This window comes from Natator depressus, chromosome 10 (assembly GCF_965152275.1).
Source record: "Natator depressus isolate rNatDep1 chromosome 10, rNatDep2.hap1, whole genome shotgun sequence".
Taxonomy (NCBI): domain Eukaryota; kingdom Metazoa; phylum Chordata; order Testudines; family Cheloniidae; genus Natator; species Natator depressus.
The window spans coordinates 43,883,612-43,908,665 of NC_134243.1; the positions used below are offsets into that span (position 1 = coordinate 43,883,612).

General features: G+C 46.6%; 1 protein-coding gene across 1 annotated transcript in view; it reads left to right on the plus strand.

Moving 5' to 3' along the window:
• Nucleotides 1–15,039: 15,039 nt before the first annotated feature.
• Nucleotides 15,040–25,054, plus strand: part of SNX1 (sorting nexin 1) — a 40,306-nt gene continuing 30,291 nt past the window's right edge. Inside the window, exon 1 of the mRNA XM_074965933.1 lies at nt 15,040–15,216. Within this exon, the coding sequence (XP_074822034.1) occupies nt 15,097–15,216 (120 nt within the window). The 5' untranslated portion in view covers nt 15,040–15,096. The remainder of the gene's footprint in view (nt 15,217–25,054) is intronic.

Genomic DNA, 25,054 nt, shown 5'->3' on the forward strand with positions numbered 1-25,054 from the left:
TTGAGTGGAAGGACAATCTTTGAGAGAGGCATCACCCATGAGATGAGTAGCTCTGATTCTATTCAGGAGGGGGCACTGCAATACTGCCAATCAACGAAGTTCAGTGCACTTTTATTTCAAAACCAAACCTATTCCAAAAGCAGCCAGTGGTGGGAGCCATACTTGATCTGAGAACCATTGCTTTTTGTAATCATTTACATGTTCAGTAGGAAAATACACAGCCCCCAACTACATGAAAGAACATTTAAGTTAAAAACTCAGTCTCTTGAAAGGTTAAGAAAGGCCAGATTTGTTAGTCTTCAGTCTGCCCTGCTGGGGCCCTGGGGTCCTTTAAAATAAAATGTTTGTTTTGTACAACTGTACCTACCCCAGTATTGCCTGCAGCATTTGACCCCTTAACCTTCAGCCCAGCCTGCTACAAGACTAGCTACATTAGCTGGATGCTGTGTTGCTGTTGGTCCTAGGATAGCAGAGAGACAAGTTTTTGAGCTGACACAGAACGTACTTGAAGGAGAGCTGTGTGTAAGCTTGAAAGCTTCTCTCCCCACAACAGAAAGTGGTTCAATAAAAGATATTCCCTTCCCCCCCTTGTCTCTCAACAGTAGCTGAAAGCAGAAGTTGTTTGAGATCCCAGCCATGGAGGTGCTGCTGGTTGTGGGGAGCCTGACTTGACCTAGATGTCTCTTCTCCCCTCTGACCAGAAGTAGGGGGAGCTCCAGCCCGCACCCACCCCATGGTGTCTGTAGAGGTGGGATGGATTGCTTGGGCCATATGCTGGATCCAGTGGGGAGGTGGGGGGTTGGGTCAAGCTTGCTCTCTTGGGGAGGTAGAGCTGCTCCAGCCCTGTGATGTTCTTGAGCCAGCCTTGCTCTCACAGCCTCTTCCTCCACCGCTCCTACCTCTGCAGTGGCTCTGGCAGCTCCTGGATTTCCTGAGTACTGTGTGGGGGGTGGCAGTGTGAGCCCAGCCTTGGTGTGGTGGGGTATTTGGCTACTCTGACTGCTACCTCTCCTCTCCTGAGGAAAGAAAGTGAGAGAAGGGAAATGGTGCATCTTAACTCTTTCTATCAGAGCAACCAGAATGGCATGGGACAGAGAGAAAGCTCCTCTTGAGCTGAAGCCCTCACCCCCTGATGAATATTAAAGGCCCACTGCAAACAATGGTGGTGTGAGAGCCTCTCAAAGGAAAGGTCACAAGAAGCTGTTAAAGTAAAGGAAAGGGCCAGGCAACCTAAATATCAGTGCGGTGATGCTTCCTGGGGGTACCCACCTACCGCCTGCCCTTAGGGTGAGGCAGTTGTGTCTGTGCCAGCCAGAGGTCAGCTTCCCAACCCCCTGGCAACGCAAGCACTACCCTCTCAGCCTACGCAGGCCCTGCTCTCACTGCAGGTTAGCAATAGGCACGTGCTAGCCCTCAAACTCGGCGAGCAGCTCCCTGGAGGGTCCAGCCCCGGTTCACCAGACAATTGCGGTATTCACAGATTCACTGCTTCCAGAGAAACAGCTTGCCAGTTCCACCTCAGCCCAGGGTTCAGCTACTCTGGCTGCTGCCTCTGCTATCCTGAGGAAAGAAAGTGAGAGAAGGGAAATAGAAACTGTTAAGACGCACCATCATAGCAACCAGAATGTCATGGGGCAGAGCCAAGGCTCTTCTCTAGCCTGAGCGTTTGCCCCCTGCTGAATATTAAAGGCTCACTGTGAACAATGGTGGTGTGAGAGCCTCTCAAGGAAAAGGTCACAAGAAACTGTTATAACAGAAAGTGGGGGGCAACCTAAATATTGGCTTTGCTACCAGCTTCCCCTCTAATGATGTGCCTGGGAAATCAGTGATTTCTTCTCCTTCTTTTTGCGGATATTTGTATCCCATGAGTTTATAGATTGTTCCATCAACAACAAACGTGTGTGCAGGGAAATGAAGTCAGCATTCTAAAAAAACATAAGAGTTCAGATTAGTAAGTGACTGAGCGTTGGAGCTGTGATGCTTCCCAGGGGTTCCCACAGGTGGGAGGCACCTTGTTACCGCTTGCCCTTAGTGTGAGGAAGCTGTGTCTGTGCCAGCCAGAGGTCAGCTCCCCAAGGCCCTGGCAATGCAAGCACTGCCTTCTCAGCTTACACAGGCCCTGCTCTCGCTGCAGGTTAGCAATAGGCACGTGCTACCCCTCAAACTCGGCAGGCAGCTCCCTGGAGAGTCCAGCCCTGGTTCACTGGACAATTGCAGTGTTCACAGATTTGCTGCTTCCAGAGAAACAGCTTGCCAGTTCCACCTCAGCTCCCCGCTCCACCTAACAGAGCACTGAGATTGGTTTCTAGTGAAATCAGGGATAAGTTGATTTAGCAAAGCCCAGAGATTTAAGTAATAGCATGTGAAAGTATTGGAAACAAATGGTTACATCCCAAATAAAATCATAACATGCCTTCTAGAACCTAGACTTAATTAACAAGATACTCTTGTGACCCTAAGGGTTTGTCTACACAGCAACTAGATGCCCGTGGCTGGCCCACGCTAGCTGACTCAGGCTTGCAGGGCTATTTTATTGCTGTGTAGACTTCCGGGCTTGGGCTGGAGTCTGGGCTCTAGGACGCTGCAGGGTAGGAGAGTACCAGAGCTCAGGCTCCAGCCCAAGCCCAGAAGTCTACAGAGCAATGAAACAGCCCCCCAGCCCCAGTTGCCTGGCACAGGCCAGGTGTGGGTCTTTCTTTGCTGTGCAGACATACCCTATGAGTCCCTCAATGCCAACTGACAGGGCCACTGTTCTGCAAACTCCTGCCACCTCTGACACACTCACTACACCTCACACGTTGCCATCATAGTATTTTCTGCAAAGAGTGTCGTGTAGGGTCAAATGACAGTTGGTGCCACACTGCTCGTCAATAGCATGGCGTGGGGTACGTACTGATGGCGTGTAAAGAGTTGTGTATGTGTGCTGGAAATATGTTCGTAAAATGCTTTTTGGGAGCAGACTTGATAAACAAGTTTGTTCTAGACAAAGGAAATTTGTTTTGCCTGTTTGCCGGAGCCTATAATGTAAATTGAATGGGGCGCCGGCAGAGATAGTGGGCAGTTTATTGGCATCTGAGGTATCACCAGTTACCAGGAGAACTTCAAAAGAATATATCTCAAATTTTCACTGGACTATAAGAAGAAGGGGAGAGAACCCCTTTGCTACCCAGCACTGCGGGAACAAAACAGTCAGTGCTTTTTGTACTCTATGAACGGTGGATGCCTGGCCATGTGGGTATATGACATGAGAAGTAGCTGTAGGTGAGAAAACTGCCTTAGACAACCCTAGCAGGCACCAAGCTTTGACTATAGGCTCTAAGAAGTGTGTTAGGCTTTTGTTTCATTTGTGATCATTTCTGTGTCTCTTATCTCTGCTTAGTATCACTTAAATGTCTAAAAAAGAAAAGGAGGACTTGTGGCACCTTAGAGACTATCATGCAGTTGATAGATTTCCACTCCATACGGCTAAATGCAGTGCCTTGCATAAAAACATATAATTATTGGTTCGTTACAAATTTCTCTCCATGCTGTTGTATTACAGTGAGGGAGTGTCTCCAACTGAGCCAGCAGGGTAGTGTGTGTTCTGGGCTTTGGAGACAGCAGACTGGGTGATTTCTGCGAGTGTCCAGTGATGGGGACTGGACATGGCAAAGAAATGCTCTTCCAGGAGATTCAGGAACTGGGGGGTGCCAAGAGTTACCTGTCAGGCAAGGCCTGGCAGAGTCCTCAGGAGCTTGTGGGCTGGCTAACAGACTGCAGTGGTCGGGAACTGACACACAGTTTGGTAGAAGCCAGTCTCTCATTCACTGAGGCAGAGGGGTCTCAGTCTGTCTGGAGTGGCTCACAACGGTGAGTGTCAACCTCTGGGCAGACTGTCAAGAACCAGAGCACAAACCCCAAAGTGTGTGAACTCCTCAGTCGCTATACCAGCCTAAACATGGAGTCACAGACAGTCCCCTTGGGCCCTCTGGTCTATTTTGCCACCCAGGCAAGCCTGTCTTTGTGATAGATGGTCCCCTACACCAAAAATCACTATTCAGGTTACTATCAGTCCCAAAGGACCAGTCACTTACTCCAGATCAATTGTACCTCAGATCGCACACCAAAGACAAAGCTTGTAGCCAATCCTGTAATACCAACTAATGATTTTAATTATTTACATAGTTAAAGCAACTAAACACACACACAAATGAGATGCAGCTTTCAGTTCCCAAAGGTAGTAGTAACTGTTACAATACGCAAGCTCTGTATGTCCTGTGGGGCTAGTCCAAAGCAAGCAGCTCGGGGATCCCTTGCTTATGCTTTGACATTTTGCCTTCCCTGAATTTCAAGCGGCACAGTGAGAACCATTTTTCTTGACAGGGATTTTTATTCCCTTCTCCCAGAGCTTATGCTGATGGGACAATGGTCTGTGCGCATCTCCACTTCATAAATGTTGGGGGACTAATCAACAAAGTCTTTTGTCCACTGATGTTCCACAGGGGCTTGTCTGATGTCTATAGGCCTTTGTTTGCTGGGAGAGGAGATGACAACTCTGGTGGTGAAATAGTATTTTACACTTGGTAATGCTTCTCCCCTGACTCTGGGGTTTTACAATTTTAGCAAATGCTTTTATAGTTACAGAGCAAACATTCAAACGTTACCTTATACCATAGGATACAGATGATATAAGCAAGATTAATACACGCAGCATCCTATAAGCATTTCATGAAGTCCAAATACTAAACACATTCTTATAACTCTAATATGTGTTTTAACAATACTACCACACAAGGAGGTCAGACTGGTTTCCAGCTGTGCATTTTTCAGTGTTCAGTGAGACCTGTGGGCCTTGGCCTAAGCTGGCACCTGGTCCACCAGTGTCACAAGGGGTAACAAGGCGAATTAAAATTCTAGATGCCCTGAGAAGGTGTCACAACTCTCATGTCTTTTAGAGTGATGCTCACCCAAATCCTTGCAGCACTTTACAACCTGATGGCTGTGACCCTCCTTTCATGAGACAAACATGCTGTCAGTTTGCCTCCTCGGTGAAGGAGGCAATGTGTCTCTGCTCTCTAAGACATATTAGTCCACCGTTTGTCTTTATTCATAAATAGGACACCTCCTGCTGTTTCTTTCTTGGGTAGATTTCCTCTCTTGTAGATTTTACAATCTCGCAATTCACACCTGGCTTGGTATGCAGATAGGCAGAGTGTCAAACAGACAATACACAACAGACATGGCCAGTCAGGGAGACAGGTGTCAGTTACCACCTGGCAGAAAGGAACATCTCTGAGGTATGGCACCTCCTGGTGACCTGCCTTGACTCCAAGACATTAAGGGCATAATTGACTGTATAGATACAGAACTCCTTCAGTATTCTCCATACACACATTTTACAGTGATTATGATGATCAGTGGGCTACTATTTCTCAGTAGAGACCTCATGTGCCACCCTTTGGTGAACTCTTATGCAGCTCTCTAATGCAGGGGATCCCTGTCAACCCCTGTGCACCCCGTATACCCTCTGCCAGTTGGCACCAAAGGGTCCCTGGGTCACAAAAACATTTATGTAGGGAAATGAAGACATCATTCTAAAGCATCTTAAAACAGTTCAGATTATTAAGTGACTGAGTGTTGGTGTCCACACTAAAAACAGGCCCCTGCAAAGCCCTGCCTCATTCAATGGAAACCTGACCACTGAGGCATGGTCCCTGTAGCTAAGCTGCTCTCAGCACAGTCACTCTTGTTCCCAGCAGCGGAAGGTGGATCACTAGACTCAAGGCTCCAAACCAGCTCCTTTGGTTCCACAGCTGATGCCCAAACCACAAACCCATGCTGCCCAGGGACTGACTCCTTATGCTTTTGATATGCGGTTAATTTTTGTATTTTCTCATCTGTCTGCCTCAAAGCCCTTTATGGTGGCAATTTAGTATTATTGGCCTGCTTTAGAGCTGGCTGAAATGATTACAGATTTAAACTAATTTGCATAAGAGACCCTGAGCTGTAGTGCTCTGTTCCCATGTCTGCTACACACATGGCTAATGGTTAGCAAGTCACTTAAGCTCTATGTTCCTCATTTATCCCATCCAGAAAACGGACCTGGATGTGATCCCTGTAGATCATCAAGGCAATTAGCTGGGGAATGCAGGAGGAGGAGTCAATGGAGTAGCTCAGAATTGCCTCTCCGTTCTGTAAAGTAGCTCGAGCCCATTGAAGGAGAGCCCCATACACCTTCTGTTCCATGTTTTCTCCACCAATCTGGCTTAATTGACATAATTGGTTTGTTTTCCAGTAATGACCATTTCTGCCCCATGTTGCCCTCCTTGACCCTACGAACTGTTTTTGCATGAGCCAATATCAGAAAGGGTTGCTCCGTTTCACATGGAAGATTTAATGAGATTTCACTGCAGAAATAGTAGACACTTTGCAAACAGTTTTTAAAACTTAAAGTAGTTTAATCTCAAAAATGTACTTAACCTAATCAACATTCAGGAAAGGTTCTAGTTGCCAGTGAGAGTTAACCCTGATGATTTGAAAGCAGGAATAATTAGTGGGAAGGGGAAAGGAAGAGTTTGAAAGGGGAATCACACAGGATCATGGCTGCAATCTTAATTCTGGAGAGGCTGTCACTGCTGCACAACAGAAGCAAGTGTGCCCCCTTCTCCCTATAATCCCAGTGGCCTAATGGATAAGGTATTGGCTTTCTAAACTGGGGTTTGTGTGTTCAAGTCCCAGCTGGGACAAGAGATACTCTCTTACCGCAGCATAGTGGGATAGACTAGGTGATCTCTTGTCTTTCCAGTCCTACATGTGGCCACAGCAGTTCTAGGGTTGTTTTGCTATATGGTGGTGACACTTTGTACCCCATATTCACCATAATAATATGATTACAATTATTATGCATCTTGTACATGATATGTCATATGAGGTGTCTATGGAAAAGTTATGGTTTGCTGAATATGATTATCCTATTTGTATGAATGTATCATTTTTGTTTCTGGAGTTATGAATATTAACTATATATTCGTATTTCAAATGTGCTTGCACCTGGGTAGCTCACACAAAGCTTTACATAGTCTGCTAGCACACTGTGAATGGCCTTTTCAAGTTGAATGGCCCATCAGCAAAGACAATGGGCCATGGGGAAAACTTATCTTCACCTGATGAACTAACTGTCCTGGGGACGCTTCAGTGGATAATGGCTGCCGTGACTCAGCAAAGCATGCAAGGGCATGTAACTAGGTCCCATGATACTAAATTCCATTTTGGAACCTGTATTTTTCCACAAACTGGCCTGGGAACTTGGCTTGGAACAAATGGCTTCCTGCCATATGGAAGAAATTACAAAAGGGGGAAGTGACATCACCACAGGGCCCCCACTCCCCACACAAGAAAACACCGGAGGAACAAAGACTGAACTGGGGGAAGTGCTGGTCCCAGGCTAAAGGGATTTCTAGCCTGTGTATGGAAGCTTGATGAACTGTTTGTACTATCTATACAGGGTGAGACACTGCTTGATTCAAATCCTATCTAGTGCATAAAACTTAAGACTGCAGTTTTGTTTATTTCTTAGGTAACCATCTTTAATCTGTTTGCTATTACTTATAATCACTTAAAATCTATCTTTCTGTAGTTAATAAATCTGTTGTATATTTTTTATCTAAAACAGTGTGGTCACATTGAGGGAGGGGTGGACTGGGTAATTGTAATAATCTTTACTGGTCAGGTTTTTGACCAAGGCAGGACTGTACAGCTCCAGAGTCTGAGGCTGAGGAACTGGGGGGCATTCTGGCTGGAGCCTCTCTATTGTTGGCTCATGAGTGGATGGCCAGAGCATTCATGAACACAGTTGGGTGTGGTCTGTGCCTGGGGAGGTTGGTGCGAGGGCAAACTTGGAGGGCTTTGCAGCTTGTCACAACATCACAGTGCAAGAGGGAACCCAGATTGGTGAGACAGAGGCATAGCACACTTCTTAGAGCCTATAGATAACCGTAGCAGGCGCCAAGCTTTGTCTAAGGCAGTTTTCTCACCTACAGCTACTTCTCATGTCACCAACCCACATGGCCAGGCATCCACCGTTCATAGAGTGCAAAGAGCACTGACTGTTTTGTTCCCTCAGTGCTGGGTAGCAAAGGGGTTCTCTCCCCTTCTTCTTATAGTCCAGTGAAAATTTGAGATATATTCTTTTGAAGTTCTCCTGGTAACTGGCGATACCTCAGATGCTAATAAACTGCCCACTATCTCTGCCGGCGCCCCATTCAATTTACATTATAGGCTCCGGCAAACAGGCAAAACAAATTTCCTTTGTCTAGAACAAACTTGTTTATCAAGTCTGCTCCCAAAAAGCATTTTACGAACATATTTCCAGCACACATACACAACTCTTTACACGCCATCAGTACGTACCCCACGCCATGCTATTGACGAGCAGTGTGGCACCAACTGTCATTTGACCCTACACGACACTCTTTGCAGAAAATACTATGATGGCAACGTGTGAGGTGTAGTGAGTGTGTCAGAGGTGGCAGGAGTTTGCAGAACAGTGGCCCTGTCAGTTGGCATTGAGGGACTCATAGGGTATGTCTGCACAGCAAAGAAAGACCCACACCTGGCCTGTGCCAGGCAACTGGGGCTGGGGGGCTGTTTCATTGCTCTGTAGACTTCTGGACTTGGGCTGGAGCCTGAGCTCTGGTACTGTCCTACCCTGCATTTTCCTTTGCCTTGAGAGTAAATGTGGCAATTTTTCAAGATAAAGTGTAACTTTGTCTAAAATAAAGCTTTGAGATCTACAGTTGAAAGAGAGCTTAGATTCGTGCAAAACATTATTACCAATTTCCTTTTTCAGAGGAAGGGAGAGATTTAAGGCGGCAAGTAGTAGACTTTCTTTGGGAGGTACCATGATCTCATGGATTAGGTGTCAGCATCAAGGATCTGCAACCTATCCTGAAGGACGACCCATCACCCTCACAGATCTTGGGAGACAGGCCAGTCCTTGCTTACAGACAGCCCCCCAACCTGAAGCAAATATTCACCAGCAACCACACACCACACAACAGAACCACTAACCCAGGAACCTATCCTTGCAACAAAGCCTGTTGCCAACTGTGTCCACATATCTATTCAGGGGACACCACCATAGGGCCTAATCACATCAGCCACACTATCAGAGGCTCATTCACCTGCACATCTACCAAGGTGATATATGCCATCATGTGCCAGCAATGCCCCTCTGCCATGTACATTGGTCAAACTGGACAATCTCTACATAAAAGAATAAATGGACACAAATCAGACGTCAAGAATTATAACATTCAAAAACCAGTTGGAGAACACTTCAATCTCTTCGATCACTCGATTACAGACCTAAAAGTTGCAATTCTTCAACAAAAAAACTTCAAAAACAGACTCCAATGAGAGACTGCTGAATTGGAATTAATTTGCAAACTGGATACAATTAATTTAGGCTTGAATAGAGACTGGGAGTAGATAGGTCATTACACAAAGTAAAACTATTTCCCCATGTTTATTTCCCCCTCACACTGTTCCTCAGACGTTCTTGTCAACTGCTGGAAACAGCCTACCTTGATTATCACTCCAAAAGGTTTTTTCCCCCCCGCTCTCCTGCTGGTAATAGCTCACCTTAAGTGATCACTCTCGTTACAGTGTGTATGGTAACACCCATTGTTTCATGTTCTCTATGTATATAAATCTCCCCACTCTATTTTCCACTGAATGCATCCGATGAAGTGAGCTGTAGCTCACGAAAGCTTATGCTCAAATAAATTTGTTAGTCTGTAAGGTGCCACAAGTACTCCTTTTCTTTTTGTCGTCTAGCCTTGGGTCTGATTATTTTACTATTTCTTTTTACCAGCAATGGGAATGCAAGTAACTGTGATGCAGATGCATGTTTGGTGAACTTTATCTACCTGCTGACCATGCACTGCTTGTCAAGTGTGCATTGAAAAGGGAGCAGTTAGCTTGGCTGGCACTACTCGCTTCTTTAATAGCTTGGTGACTCATCCATTCAGATTATTTAATTTTTAAAAACACTTGCTTCATTTCATTACCTAAAAGAAAAATGAAAGTGGGGGGGGAAGGGGGAACCTGGAAAATTTCCAAACCAAAAAGCTTTATTTCAGAAGCCAATTAAGGTTGAACAGTGGGTTCCCCTATCACATCATTTACAAACCCAAGAACTTTAAAACTAGGAAATGAGCAATTAGGTAGATCCAAAAGCTTACACTGCCCATGGAACAACCACAAACACATTATTTTGATCCAACCACATTATTATTACTATTTATTAGACGGGGAGCTGGTAATAGCTCCCACAGGTAGGTTACTTGATACTTTCCATTATAAATGTGAGTCCTGATCCTTTTTTAAAGAAAGATTAATACCTCCACTGATTGTGGTGGGCCTTTAAAATTTCTCAGGAGAAATTTGGCACTTTCGCTCAGACTAGACCAGTGGGTTCCAAACTGGAGTTTGTGAACCCCTGGGAGTTCACGAAATGTTAGAGGGGGTTCTTGGGAAAAAATTCCCCAATGGCGGACAGAGCTGTCCATAGGGACCCCAGGCAGCACGGGGCCAGCAGCCCTTGGGGACTTCCAAGAGCTAAGCAGATCAAAGCAAGCATATCTATCACACTGAGGCGATTTAAACTTCAAGACTCCTTATACAAAACAGAAAGGGAGATGGATAGTTTTTGCTGTTTCTAAAATTAAATAGGCTGCTAGTGTTGTTTTTAAATTATTATGAAGAACAAGTTTAAGCTTTGTTGTAATGTGCATTGTTTGCCTGGACTGCTCAAGACCTGAATGCTTATGTAGGAGGAACTCTTTGGCTTCTTAAATACCTGAGAGGGCTTCATGTTGTTTCACATCTGATACTCCTTGATGTAACATAGGAGCCAGAGGAGCCAGTACGGGGGTGTGTGTGTGACGAGGGTTACGTGCTGCCCTCGCGTCGGCACGACCACCCTCTGTGGGTCCCTCTTTTTTTTTCCGGTGGCCCCTGCGGGCCCCTCCACTTTTCCAGCGGTACCCCCACGCCCCTTTTTTCTACTGGCACCTCTGATAGGAGCCTTGTCTTATAACAGGCTTAATCAAAACTGATACAAGCTACAAAAGTGAGATCTTGGAAGAGTGTTGCTGTTTTCATAATGTGATAAAAATACTGTAATGATAAATAACAATTAATAAATAGTGTGTAATAAGCGTGTCATAAAAACACATTTTATATTTCCAAGATCACAGCTTTTATAATTTATGCTGAGGTAAGGGAGAAAATCCCTGGAAATATTCATGTTTAGGACGGGGTTCATAAGACTTGACATTTTAGTGAAAGGGGTTCACGGGTTGTTTGGGAACCACTGGACTAGACAAAAAGAAAAGGAGTACTTGTGGCACCTTAGAGACTAACCAATTTATTTGAGCATGAGCTTTCGTGAGCTACAGCTCACTTCATCGGATGCATACTGTGGAAACTGCAGAAGACATTATATACACAGAGACCATGAAACAATACCTCCTCCCACCCCACTCTCCTGCTGGTAATAGCTTATCTAAAGTGATCATCAAGTTGGGCCATTTCCAGCACAAATCCAGGTTTTCTCACCCTCCGCCCCCACCCCCCACACAAACTCACTCTCCTGCTGGTAATAGCCCATCCAAAGTGACCACTCTCTTTACAATGTGTATGATAATCAAGGTGGGCCATTTCCAGCACAAATCCAGGTTTTCTCACCCCCCCACCCCCCTCCAAAAACCACACACACAAACTCACTCTCCTGCTGGTAATAGCTTATCCAAAGTGACCACCCTCCCTACAATGTGCATGATGATCAAGGTGGGCCATTTCCAGCACAAATCCAGGTTTTCTCACCCCCCCCCAACTCACTCTCCTGCAGGCAATAGCTCATCCAAACTGACCACTCTCCTTACAATGTGCATGATAATCAAGGTGGGCCACCTCCAGCATAAATCCAAATATAACCAGAATGTCTGAGGGGGAGGGGGATAGGAAAAAACAAGGGGAAATAGGCTACCTTGCATAATGACTTAGCCACTCCCAGTCTCTATTTAAGCCTAAATTAATAGTATCCAATTTGCAAATGAATTCCAATTCAGCAGTTTCTCGCTGGAGTCTGGATTTGAAGTTTTTTTGCTGTAAGATGAGCTATGGCCAGCAGGAGAGTGAGGTTGGGGGGGGGGTGAGAAAACCTGGATTTGTGCTGGAAATGGCCCACCTTGATTATCATGCACATTGTAGGGAGAGTGGTCACTTTGGATGAGCTATTACCAGCAGGAGAGTGAGTTTGTGTGTGTCTGGGGGTGGGGGGGTGAGAAAACCTGGATTTGTGCTGGAAATGGCCCACCTTGATTATCATACACATTGTAAAGAGAGTGGTCACTTTGGATGGGCTATTACCAGCAGGAGAGTGAGTTTGTGTGGGGGGTGGGGGCGGAGGGTGAGAAAACCTGGATTTGTGCTGGAAATGGCCCAACTTGATGATCACTTTAGATAAGCTATTACCAGCAGGAGAGTGGGGTGGGAGGAGGTATTGTTTCATGGTCTCTGTGTATATAATGTCTTCTGCAGTTTCCACAGTATGCATCCGATGAAGTGAGCTGTAGCTCACGAAAGCTCATGCTCAAATAAATTGGTTAGTCTCTAAGGTGCCACAAGTACTCCTTTTCTTTTTGCAAATACAGACTACCATGGCTGTTACTCTGAAACCTGGACTAGACAAGTGCCTTTGTCCCACGAAATCCTATTCAGCTTTTGCTGAAATATTAAATTTTTCAAAATCACCATTTCTCTGCGGCAGCTTGGGTGTCTCAGGAAAAATTTGGCATCCTCCCAAAATAACCAACTAATTAACACTCTAAAGAACTGGGCCAATACCTCAAAGCTATCAGAAAAGCTGTAACTATTAGCTTTTCCCACCATGACCACCCTAATTGTTTTGCTGTCCATGGTGGAAAATGTTTTCAGTGTCCCTCCTGACCAATTGGCTGAACAAATACAACCAAAAGCTGGCCACACATTGGACCAATGTGGTGATGACCCCCAGATGTTAGCACCCTGGGTGAGCACCTTGATTGCCCAGCCCTACCACCTACCTCAAGATGGCATGTGCCCTGCCCCTCCACCCCCAGAGCATCACATGTGGCAGGACCTCCCCCAACTCCCAGGATAAGAGAGGAGTAAGACAGACCAGCTGCTCCCCAACCCCCCTCAAACCCAGCAACTGGCCCAGCAGCTCTCACACGTCCCTCCCTAGGGTAGCAATCTTCTGCTGCTAGATCATATAGTTAGTACTGTAGCTCAAGGGCTATAATTCAGTGCTGAAGGTCAGTGTTCAAACACTGATGATGATGGGGGGGATGGTTATAGTTACTATATTTTTCCTTCAAAAATATCTAGGTAATTACCTACAAAAAACCTACATCCAATAAACATTCATTAGGGTGCAAAGTCAAACACCTGAAAAATAAAAAGGGCAGATTTACAGTTGCCCGTGCAATCTGAATTCAGCTCCCTTATGTGTCCCTCCTGTGCAGTGAGTGAGGCAGGGTCCTGTGGAAACAGTAATCTGTGATCGTGTAATTAAAGACTTGCGTCATAGTGCATACACACACAGGGGGATTAGGTTGCAGGGGCAATGGTAACACTGGCCATTCCTAACTCTCAAATGCTTGACTTTGCAACCTAAATAACATTATTTTAATAGGTTTTTTTGTAAGTAGTTTAATATTTACAAGATGATAGCACCGACAGAGATTGAGGCCCCTTGGGCCAAGCACTATACAGAGGTAGACATAACCGGTGCCTTAAAGGGGTGGCCAACCTGAGGGTCTTGAGAGTGACCATCATGCACAGGTAATGTCTGCTTGGAGAACTGAAGACCTGCTTCCAGAGCCACACCTGCAGAAGGTGTTTGCCTGAGCCCCATTCTTATAGGAGGAGCTAGAGGGTGCTGCCTCCCACAGTCCAGTTGCCCAGACACTCCCGCACAGTGCACTTGCCATATTCCAGGGGGGGGAAGAGAAAGCAATACGGGCTGCTCCGCTGCCTGGAGGGCGCCCCAGAGCGAGCAGGATATGAGTTTAACTGGCTCTGCCTGGAGCTAGGGGGTGCTTAGGAATGGATGGGGCATCCCCCATACTGCCCCCAGGGCAGCGCAGGTGAGAAGGGGACCAAGGAGAAGCTGAGAACCTGGACCGGTGGTACCCAGCAGCTCTGCCAGTGTGCAACATGGGCCGCTGTCATGTCACCAATGGCGACGTGGAACCGTGCGGTTTGGTGCCCTGCCCGAACCTACAGAAGGCCGTGGAAAAGACTGGAGCCCCCCCGACTAGCTGTGTAAGGAAATGCAGGTGCCATTGCAAGGCAGCCGCCTTTGCTCTGACCCCAGGGAAATGCCAGTGCTCTCAGCCTTGCAGTGACACAGACACACACCACAACCCTTCCCCCACCCTACCCCCCTCGGGCCGGGCCTGGGCTCGCAGAGTGCGGGGCAGGAGGGAGCCAGCAGGCTGGGCTCACACACCTTCCCGCGGGGGCGGAGGGGTCTTTCCCCGAGCTCAGTGGCAGAGCGCCTCCTGCCACAGTCAGCAGCTCTGATTGGCTGTCCTTGCTGAGCAGGCGGGGAAGGGCAGCCAATCAGGCGGGGCTATTTGGCACGACCCCCTCCCTTCTCTGAGGGACCGCGTGCCGAGCGCCAGGACGCCAAGCTTACCGCGCTGAACGGTTTGCAGAGAGCACTGAGCACGGCACGTGACTACCTCAGAACGAGACCATCGAGAGCACCTGGACACGGCAGAGCCCCGCCCCTATTCTGGCTCCACCCACTGCAGCCAGCCCCGCACCCTCTCCTGACTCTCTGTGTTTTCTGGCGGGCCCGCCCTGTGTTTGGCTCCTCCCCCTCAAGGGCGTCCCCTGAGCCCCCTTCGCCCCGCCCGCCCCTGGGCATGGCTCCTCCCCCTGGCCCGCAGGGCCAAGCCCCGCCCCCGCTCACGGCGCCGCTCTCTCCTCATAAGGCTGTCGTTGGCGTTTCCGCCGCAGTGAGCAGTGGGGAGGCGGAAGCAGCCTCAGAAGCGCAGGGACATGGCGTCGGGCGGCGCTTGCAGCTCCAGCCCCTCTGCGGAGCGGCTGCCCCCGCCCTTTCCTGGGGCCGAAGGGGACGCGGACAGCGACACCGAGGGCGAGGACATCTTCACCGGCGCCGTGAGTCCGCCCGGGCCCCGGGACTCCCGAGCGTTGCTGCGCCGCTGCCCCCGTGTCGAGCCGGCCCGGAGGCCGCTGGGCGGTGGAAAGCAGCGAGCTCCCGCCCGTCGGCGCCGCTGCCGAGCTCTGCCGAGAGGGCCTGACCCCCAAGGGAGGCGCTCGGGACGCCGCTGGGCCCCGGTTCTCAGCGCCGCTGGCGGAAGCCGGGTCGGGGGTCTCCTCTCGCGAGCTGGGGCGGGGGCAGGAGCTCCTGGCTGGGAAGTGCCTGTAATTCGTGACCAGCCCTTGATGGCCGGGCTTTCGGGTGGCAGGGTCTCCCGTGAGGTCCTCTCCCATCCCTTTACCGAAGTGCGGAGTAAGGCAGGAGCAGGCAGGGAGGGACGCTACCTAATTGCTAGAGTACAGCTGATTCACGGCTCTGCCACTGACTTGGCGTGTGTCGCTGGGCACATCACTTAGCCTCTCTGTGCCCCTTTATTTGTAAAGTAGGGATAATAACTGGCCTTTTAAAGGGGTGTGAAGATTAGGTTGCAAAGAGATCTGAAAATGCAAATCCAGTGGCTGCTTATCATTTTGGCCTTCACTGGAATATCTGTTGCGTAGATAAAAACTAAAATGTTACAAACCAGTCGCTTTGCTGTGTTGCTTGTCTAGATCTTAATCTACATTAGATCAGCTGCTTAGAAATAATTTAATACAAATGGATTACCATTGGAGCTCTAAACATGGGCTAGGAGAAATCTTGACTTTTTTGGTTATAATATCCCACATAACAAATAGCCCTAATTCTTAATACATGTAGTCAGAGAAATCTAAGCATCCCGAGGACACAGGGGGAAGCCCTGGAGGGAGTCACTCTGTAACTAGCTGCTTAAGAATTTTTGGCAAAACCACATGGCTTGGTGTAGCTAACAATAGATAAATTAGTTTTCCAGTCTGGGTATGGGTACACTAAAGAAATGCATGTTGCTGGCATGTTTCATCAGGCTTTGTGTTATGGTGAGAGTTTTGTTGTGCTTGTACCAGCAGTGAACTCTTTTCAACCCAACTTGGTGGGGAGAGGGTGGCAGAGGGAATTTCCTAGGGAGGATAGTGCTTGAGTGAACAATGTGTCACTCTATATTGTAAAGTGGGCTGCCTTTAAAAATGACCTGTCAGGGGCTTTATGAACATCAGTTGCATATTCACATCAGCACATCATTCTCAGGCTGTGTGAAAAGTGATCGAGGGAGACATGATATACTTGTGGAAAGTCATCAGACTAATCTGCATCATGAGGAGAGCTGACAGAGTGGATACTACTTTGGCCCCCTGAGGCCAGTTTCCATTTTATTTACTGTTCTAATATGTACCACCATTATCTTCTGGAAATGCTCTAGTGGCTCAATATCTAAAGAATTAGATCAGAGGTGGGCAACCTATGGCCCATGGGCCCATCCTGCCTGGCCCTTGAGCTCCCAGCCAGGAAGGCTAGCCCCTGGCCCCTCCCCTGCAGCCACCCGGGCAGTGCTCTGAGCAGTGCAGCTGGCTCTGGCCAGGCAGTGCGACTGCCAGACATGCTGTTCTGAGCGGCATTGTAAGTGGGCCGGGAGGTTGGATAAGGGGCAGGAGGTCCCAGGAGGGGGCGGTCAGGGGTCAAGGAGCAGGGGGGGTTGGATGGGTTTGGAGTTCTGATGGGGGGGGGGGGGCAGGCTGTTTGGGGAGGTACAGCCTTCCCTACCCAGCCCTCCATACAGTTTTGCAATCCTGATGTGGCACTTGGGCCGAAAAGTTTGCGCACCCCTGTATTACATTTAAACAAGCAAGGTTTAAATATACTAACTTATCAGGCATACAAGGAAAGAGCTGGTAAGAATTGTTGGTTTTCCCCACAACCGTCTCCTGTGATTCCCTGCACGTGCAGTCCCCTCTAGATAACTGCTGGGAGAAAGCAAAGGAATTCTAGTGTTTCTCCTCCTGCTTGTGAATGCCCTTCCACACCTGGCCACCTCTGCTCTTGGCAGCACACCCTGCCTAGACCAGTGGTTGGGGGGCTGGGAGCAGGTTTCAGGGGGTCCACCAAGCAGGGCCAGCATTAGACTCGCTGGGCCCTAGGGCAGAATGCTAAAGCAGTTGTCCTGCTTGCTATCCCCTAATGCCAGCCCTGGCTTTTATATGCAGAAAACCAGTTGTTGTGGCTCAGCGGAATCTTTATAGCATCGGGGGTTGGGGAGAGACTCAAAGAGAGATTGAGAGCCCCTGGCCTAGACTGTCCCAGAGAGTCCTGTCCCACATAAGGATGGGGAGGTGCTGCCACTTTAATTGCCTGTAGGAGTCAGGAATCTCCTGGCCAGACTTAAGACTGTGCATTTCCAGAATAGGATGTAGGGGTAGGGTGAAAGGGAGAGGGGTCTCTGAGTGCATTAAGGCCTTCTCACTCTTGTGTGAAAGTGTTACCTTTAATTTACTTCTGATTCTTTGCATTAACAGAAAATGTCACCTTTGAAGCTGGTTGAACATGCGGTAGCAGAGGATATTAGGCTTGTGGCCTCTCCCTTTTTTTTTCTCTTGTCCTTTATACACTTGAGAAGCAAAAGTTTCTGAAACCATCTTACACTTGAAAATCTGGTCCCATCTAGCCTGAGACTAGTTTAATAACCTCATAATGGCCAAGAACAAAAGTTGAACAACCAAGAAAAGAAGGGTTTTTAAATCACTATTTCAGCGTTCTTTTGCTAACAGATTGAAGTTCAATGAACCAACACTTTGGAGAAACGGAGTCTTAAAACTTCTAGACCCCCACGCCCAGTCAAAGTGTGTGGGCTAACAACATATTTCATGAAGAACCCCAGCAAGTTTTCCAACAGGGAATGCCAAAGTTGATATTCCTAAGGAAAACCTTGTAGCTTGCCTTTTTCCGCTCAAAGAAGCAAAGGGCGCAAGACCAGCTTCTAAAATCCTCTAGTTAAGTACTCTTTGACTAGGAAAAACAAATATTAAAAACTGTATTCCTGTCTAATAGCTTAACATGTAACGGAAGGCTTGACATTGTCACCTCCATCAAATATAACACTAATTGGTGACTATTGCAAAACATCTTGTTACAGGCAACATAGCTCTCAAAATCCAGCTTTGCGTGCAAGAGTAATATGTACATTTACTCCCTAAGGACTTAAGTCCTCTGGAAGAAATTGTTTGAAAAAGGACACAAGATTTCACAGGTTAGCTTTTTTATTTTGGGAATCTCTTCACTATCTCTGTAATAAAAGAACTGTTTGTAGCAAAGCATCACTGATGCTGTAATTTGAAAATGAACACCTGAAATTCAGGGATAGTAGTGGTTGCTTTGTGGGAAAGATTGCAGTTACACAAACCTACAAGTTACACAGGAAGGGTTAAAATAGAAACTGGTCTGGGACAGAGTGGAATCTGTAGGTTGCAGGCATAAGAAAACAGCTTGGTCAGGACATAGCTGAAGTAACCCAGTTGTGAGTGGGAAGCTTTTCCTAGTGTGTATTGGTGCTGATCTGTCAACTTCTGCAGAAACAGGGTCTCTTAAAACCTGGAGGTGCCAGCTTTATGGCTGTGAAGAGGATTCCAAATGTGACCTGAGATTGCTAGTAGACCAGCTTCAGTGTCTTGCCTCTGCTCATAGCTTTGCTAAGCAGCAGTTTGAAATCAACAAAACTGGTCTCCTTCTGAGCTAATGGGGTAATCTGTGGGTCCCAGTACAAATGTTCTTATGCTACTACTTGAGGCAGAAGTTCTGAGCAGCAGAGGCAGGTACTAGGATACTCCTTTAGGGGTAGAATAGCAGATCCTCTCCACCACAGCAGTAAGGTGGCTCTGGAGAAGAAGAAAGACAGCTGCATTTTTCCTTCAACAGCTAGGGGGGGTAGGTACATCAGATTTGATGCCAGTTAGCTGAAGGCTGATGTGAAAGATGGAGCCATGAGAGGTGTCAGGAGGAGTTTCCCAAAGGCCTTGCACTTGGATCTCTTGTTTCTTGTGAGCAGCTGTAGAGCTGGTCTACACTGAAAACTTATTGGGCATAGCTGCCTATCTCAGGGGTGTGACACCCCTGAGACCCACAGCTATGCCACTCTAAGCCTTGGTAGAGACAGTGCTAGGTGGATAGAATTCTTCTGTTAGCCCAGCTACCAACTCTCGGAGGTAGATTAACTACAGCAACAGGAGAGCCCCTCCTGTTGCTATAGAAAGCATCTATGCCAAAGTGCTATAGTGGTACTGCTGTAGTATTTTAAGTGTCGTCATACCTTTTAGTCTTCATGTTTGGGCCTTGTCTATCCTGCTACATTTCCTGTTGTTGCTAACACTGGTCAGCATTAGCAGTGTTGAGCCTCAGCCTGGGGAGAGGATGAGAGAATGATGAACATGTGACAGAAGTGAGTCATGTCACTGAGGCTAGGTCAACCCTACCACTTCTTTATAACTTTGTCGCTCAGGGTGTGAATAAGCTGCCCCCATGAGCGATGTAAGTTACACTGACCTAAGCACCAGTGTGGACAGCACTGTTGGTGGGAGAGCTTCTCCCACTGACATAGCTACCACCTCTCATGGAGGTGGATTTATTATGCCGACGGAAGAGCTCTTGCCTGTCTGCATAGAGCGTTTTCACCTGATGCACTACAGTGACACACAGTGCTTCTAGTGTAGGCTAGCCCTTAGTATACTTCTGGAAGGTGCTTGGTACTGTGGTGGCAAGAGTGATATAAGAACCTATTTCAAATAGAATGGTGGGTTGCTGGCATGGCTGCTTCTAGCACTGTATAAACATGTGTGGAACGTGTCTAATCAACTTGGTATCAAAAGCTGGCAGCAACCAGTATGCACTGTTTCTAGTGTTGGTAATGCAGGCAGAAGCTGAACAAGTGTTGGCAAGAGCTGAACATTTTTAGAAAGCAGAACTATTGTAGACAGCCTGGATGTCTTTTGCTTTTAAAAAAAAAAAAAAATCCAGCTCTGCGTTAAGGAAACTTTAGAACGGTAACCCCCAGCTTGCAGCAAAATGAATATCCTAAATCCTAATTCATTTCTAGAGCTCATTCTCCCCTTGTTTTTGGAGTTCTAGTTCTTCCTCTACTCGGCATCATGATGGCTGGAAGGGACTCTCTGGAACAAAACTCTCTGGCCCACTCTGCCATATTGAGCAAAGCTTTGAAGATTCATGCAGTGACTTAAGTTTCTTCTCCTCTCTGAAAGAGCTCTCCTGTCCACGTACAGCTGTACTTTAGCTAATGGAAACAAACAGGAGTTGTGTGCTCGGGGGCAGCAGTCTTTGCAGATAATACTGGGCAAACAAACAGTAGTGAGGACTCCATGTAGAGATGTTTCCCCAAACACTACACAGTGGTGCTACAGCTCCATCTGCTGTGCAGTTCATTAGGATCATTCTTGAATGACACTGGTCTGCTGCTTTTTTTAACTAAAAGCTGCGGTATGAAACTGCTGTCTGCACCTCTTTGCTGCTAAATAGATGTGCACTTTAAGCCCTTCAGGTCATAAATGAGTAGAAACTGCTAGGAGCTAAAAGAGAACCCTTGTTTAATTAATGCAATGCCATGGAGAGATGAGGGCCCAGAAATGGCCTGGCCATTCAGCAATTAATCAGTGATTTGGTAGTCTGGATAAACATGTTGTGAATCCTGGCTGGACTCTGCCTTTCCTTGACCCCTTCTCCACCTTGTGTGTCTGAATCCCTAGACAGGTAGAGGAAAGTCCTTGGTTTTTGTTTAACTCATGCTCTCCAACTGACTAGATCTGTATCTGTTGCTCCTGCCCCTGCCTATTAAGTTGTGGGAGTTCCAGTAGTGATAAGTAGCTCTTAGGCTTGCTGTGTAGGCACATAAGCTGGAGTCCCATAGTAAAGAGACTGTTAAAAGAATGTACAGCCACACTGGAATTGCCAGAACAGAGCAATGATCCATATAGTTAGGTATCCTTTATCAACAGCAGCCCTTGCCAGATGCTTTGGAGGAGAGCTCAGCTAGCTTCCAAAATTTACATAAATGCAATATTTTGGTGGTGGGAACTTCCTTCCTGGCCTCCCCTGAACACCACCTTGTACCTCAAAGTGTATATGGGCTGACAAACCCCATGGCTTTCCTGTCTAGTCTAATTGCAGGTGAGATCCCCATTTAGACAAATGGATGATCCTCTTGGATCTTACTAAACTCTTGCACTGATATCCTGTAGCAGTTTCACAAGGCTAATACTTCCTAGTATTCTAGCCATTATAGGTCTTTGTCCTCTTGGCTTAGACGTACATGTCAACAAGCAGCGCTTAGGGAGGATCACAAAGCAGGACTTGAAAAAGCCACTTGCTAATGACAGTAGAAGAATTACCCTGGTGAGTTGTGGGAGGGAAGGGTACAGAAGCCAAGCTAGCCAATCCTGGGGAACAATTTCTTAAGTCTGTCATTTGACTGTGAAGAGAATTCTTCGCTTGTGATCATGACCAATGCATTGGTGACTTCTGAGCTGTCTGCAGACCAGGAGTTTCTACTGCTGTTGGTAGCTTTTTTGTTTTCCCCAGCAGCCTACTGACCCAGGCAAGACAGACAAGAGCCAGAAGGAGCTAAGATTGTCACTAGGGTCTTGCCCTTTCCTCTTGCTTGTGGTTTGCTTAAATTTTCATATCCACCTCTGTCTAGTAGGTATCAGGGCATAAATACGTACCATATATACTCGTTCATAAGCTGAATATTTTTGGTAAAAAAGTGATGCACCAAAGAGTGGGGGTCAGCTTATAAACAGGTCTACACCAAAATTTGATTTTAAACTCTATGAAATCATTGAATTGAATATCTAATACATTGTTGTTTTGTTTTACCTGGAGCGTTCGCAGGCATGAAGCCCCTCAGCTCCCAGTGGCCGTGGTTTGCCGTTCCCAGCCAATGGGAGCTGCAGGAAATGGCACTGTGATTGGGATATATACAAGGAAAATAATCAATATAAAGCACTAAAATTGATTTTTTCAATGACGTGTTTGGCGTACATATTAAAGTCCCTTTTTCAGAGGATATGATCTCTTATTGTCAGTCTTCCCTTTTTGATGGGGAAGAAAGGATTTGTTCTAGTCATTTGAGTCAAGAATGACTTGTTTTCTTGCTTTTAACAAATCAGACAGGGTAGAAGAGAGGATGACAAAAGGTGGTGGGGTGGAGTGCATTTGATACATTTTAGGATGCAGGGTGACTAGTCAGTTATGGAGAGTGGCCACAGCAGCTGTTGCTCTGGATCTGGCTCAGCATCCCTGAAAGAGAAGTATCTGGCTTCTTGGTCCAGTCCCTTCCCTTCATGGGTCCTTCTCAGGCTGGTCAGAGTTGGATGGGCCATAACATCTCATTATGCTGGTGCTGTGTAGTTAGTCACAGGATCACGTGAAAAGCCAAGGAACAGGACAGGAGGAAGATAGTGGGAGATGGAGCAGGCTCTTGCATGGATCAGGCTGAGGTCTTTGCCACCACCGCACAGCAATCAGGCATACCCACTGGTATTTCAAGGTCTGGGTGTTTAGGATGAAAATCCCTTGGCAGCAGGTGTGGTGGAGGATCACTTTTTTTCCCCACACAGTCTCTTTAGGGGGCCCCCCCCCCAAAGGGGGTGGTGGATGGACTATTCCATTCTTACCTTATTTTGTTAATCAATTAGGCCTAACTTCCAAAGTACCAATTTTGGTCCATTGACTTTCAGTCCTATATGCCTCTTGTTTACTGGGCATGCCCTTAACTGAAGGACTGTTACATTAATAGGCCTGTTTGGATTAACCCAGTCTGTCTCCCTTTCTATCTCTTCCCACCAACACTTACTGTTGTAGGTGATAGGAACATCTTATAAACTTATCTATTTAACACTGTTGAACTGCCAGACCTATGCAAATTTGGAGGTCCCAATTATAGCGGTTAATGTTAAATGCTTGACCGAACTATAATTCCTGTCCTTCTGCTCTAGGCATATGTGAGGCAAATTAACATTGTTGGTACCTTTATGCTGGTTGCAGGCAGGCACTTTTTGCAGAACTGAAATTCTTGCCTGCATGGATAGAACAAAAGACCATCTCCCTACTGTGTCTTTCCCATGGTTGTATAATAATCTTTTCCTTCCAGAAGGGGAAGAATAATTCTGGCTAACATGAAGGCAACCTGTCTAGATCTGTATAAATTTATGACTGCTAACGCTACAGTGAGAATGACATGCCTGCCTAGGTGACCTTTAGCATCTGACCTGTAATCTAGATATGTCCCCTTAATGTATTTGCAGCCTACATAATAGGTTTGACAGTCACTTAGGCCTAGATCCACAGATGAAACTAGGCACCTAAGTCCCATTCTTAGCTGCCACTGCAATCCACAATTATTACTTGGCTGCTGCCTAAAATCACATGATTCCTATATTGGGGCAGGGGATGCGGTAAAAGTTCCCTGGAGCCTGTATTTCTGCCACTGAGCATGTGCACTGTTGCCTCACTCTAGCTGTCCAGATATTTATCTCCCAGCTAAGCACTGGAGCAATTCATAAGCCAGGGGAAGATAAGCAGAGGAGCATCTAATTCATATGTACATAAGAACGGCCATACTGGGTCAGACCAAAGGTCCATCTAGCCCAGGATCCTGTCTTCTGACAGTGGTAAATGCCAAGTGCCCCAGAGGGAATGAACAGATAATCAAGTGATCCATCCCCGTCACCCATTCCCCACTTCTGGCAAACAGCCATTGATGGACCTATCCTCCATGAATTTATTTCTTTTTGAACCTTGTTATAGTCTTGGCCTTCACAACATCCTCTGGCAAGGAGTTCCACAGGTTGACTGTGCATTGTGTGTGGGAAATACTTCCTTTAGTTTGTTTTTAAACCTGCTGCCTATTAATTTAATTTAGTGATCCCTGGTTCTTGTGTTATGCGAAGGAGTAAATAACATTCCTTATTTACTTTCTCTATGCCAGTCATGATTTTATAGACCTCTATCATATCCCACCTTAGTCATCTTTTTTTTTCCAAGCTGAAAAGTCCAAGTCTTATTACTCTTCTCATACAGAAGCCATTTCATACCCCTAATCACTTTTGTTACCCTTTTCGGAACCTTTTCCAGTTCCAATATATGTTTTTTGAGATAGAGTGACCACATCTGCACTCAGTATTCAAGATGTGGGCATACCATGTGTCAAGGTTCCTTCCCCACTCTGAACTCTAGGGTACACATGTGCAGACCTGCATGAAAACCCCGTAAGCTTATTTTTACCAGCTTAGGTTAAAACTTCCCCAAGGTAGAAACTATTTTACCTTTTGCCCTTGGACTTTATTGCTGCCACCACCAAGCGTCTAACAAATATATAACAGGGAAAGAGCCCACTTGGAAACGTCTTTCCCTCCAAAATCCTCCCCAAACCCTACACCTCCTTTCCTGGGGAAGGCTTGATAAAAATCATCACCAGTTTGCATAAGGGAACACAGACCCAAAACCCTTGGATCTTAAGAACAATGAAAAAGCAGTCAGGTTTTTAAAAATTTTATTTGAAGGAAAAAGTAAAAGAATCACTTCTGTAAAATCAGGATGGTAAATACCTTACAGGGTAATCAGATTCAAAACATAGAGAATCCCTCTAGGCAAAACCTTAAGTTACAAAAAGACACAAACAGGAATATACATTCCATTAAGCAGAGCTTATTTTCTCAGCCATTTAAAGAAATCGGAATCTAACGCATATCTAGCTAGATTACTTACTAAGTTCTAAGACTCCATTCCTTTTCTGTTCCCGGCAAAAGCATCACACAAACCGAGAGCCTTTGTTTCTCCCCCCCTCCAGCTTTGAAAGTATCTTGTCTCCTCATTGGTCAT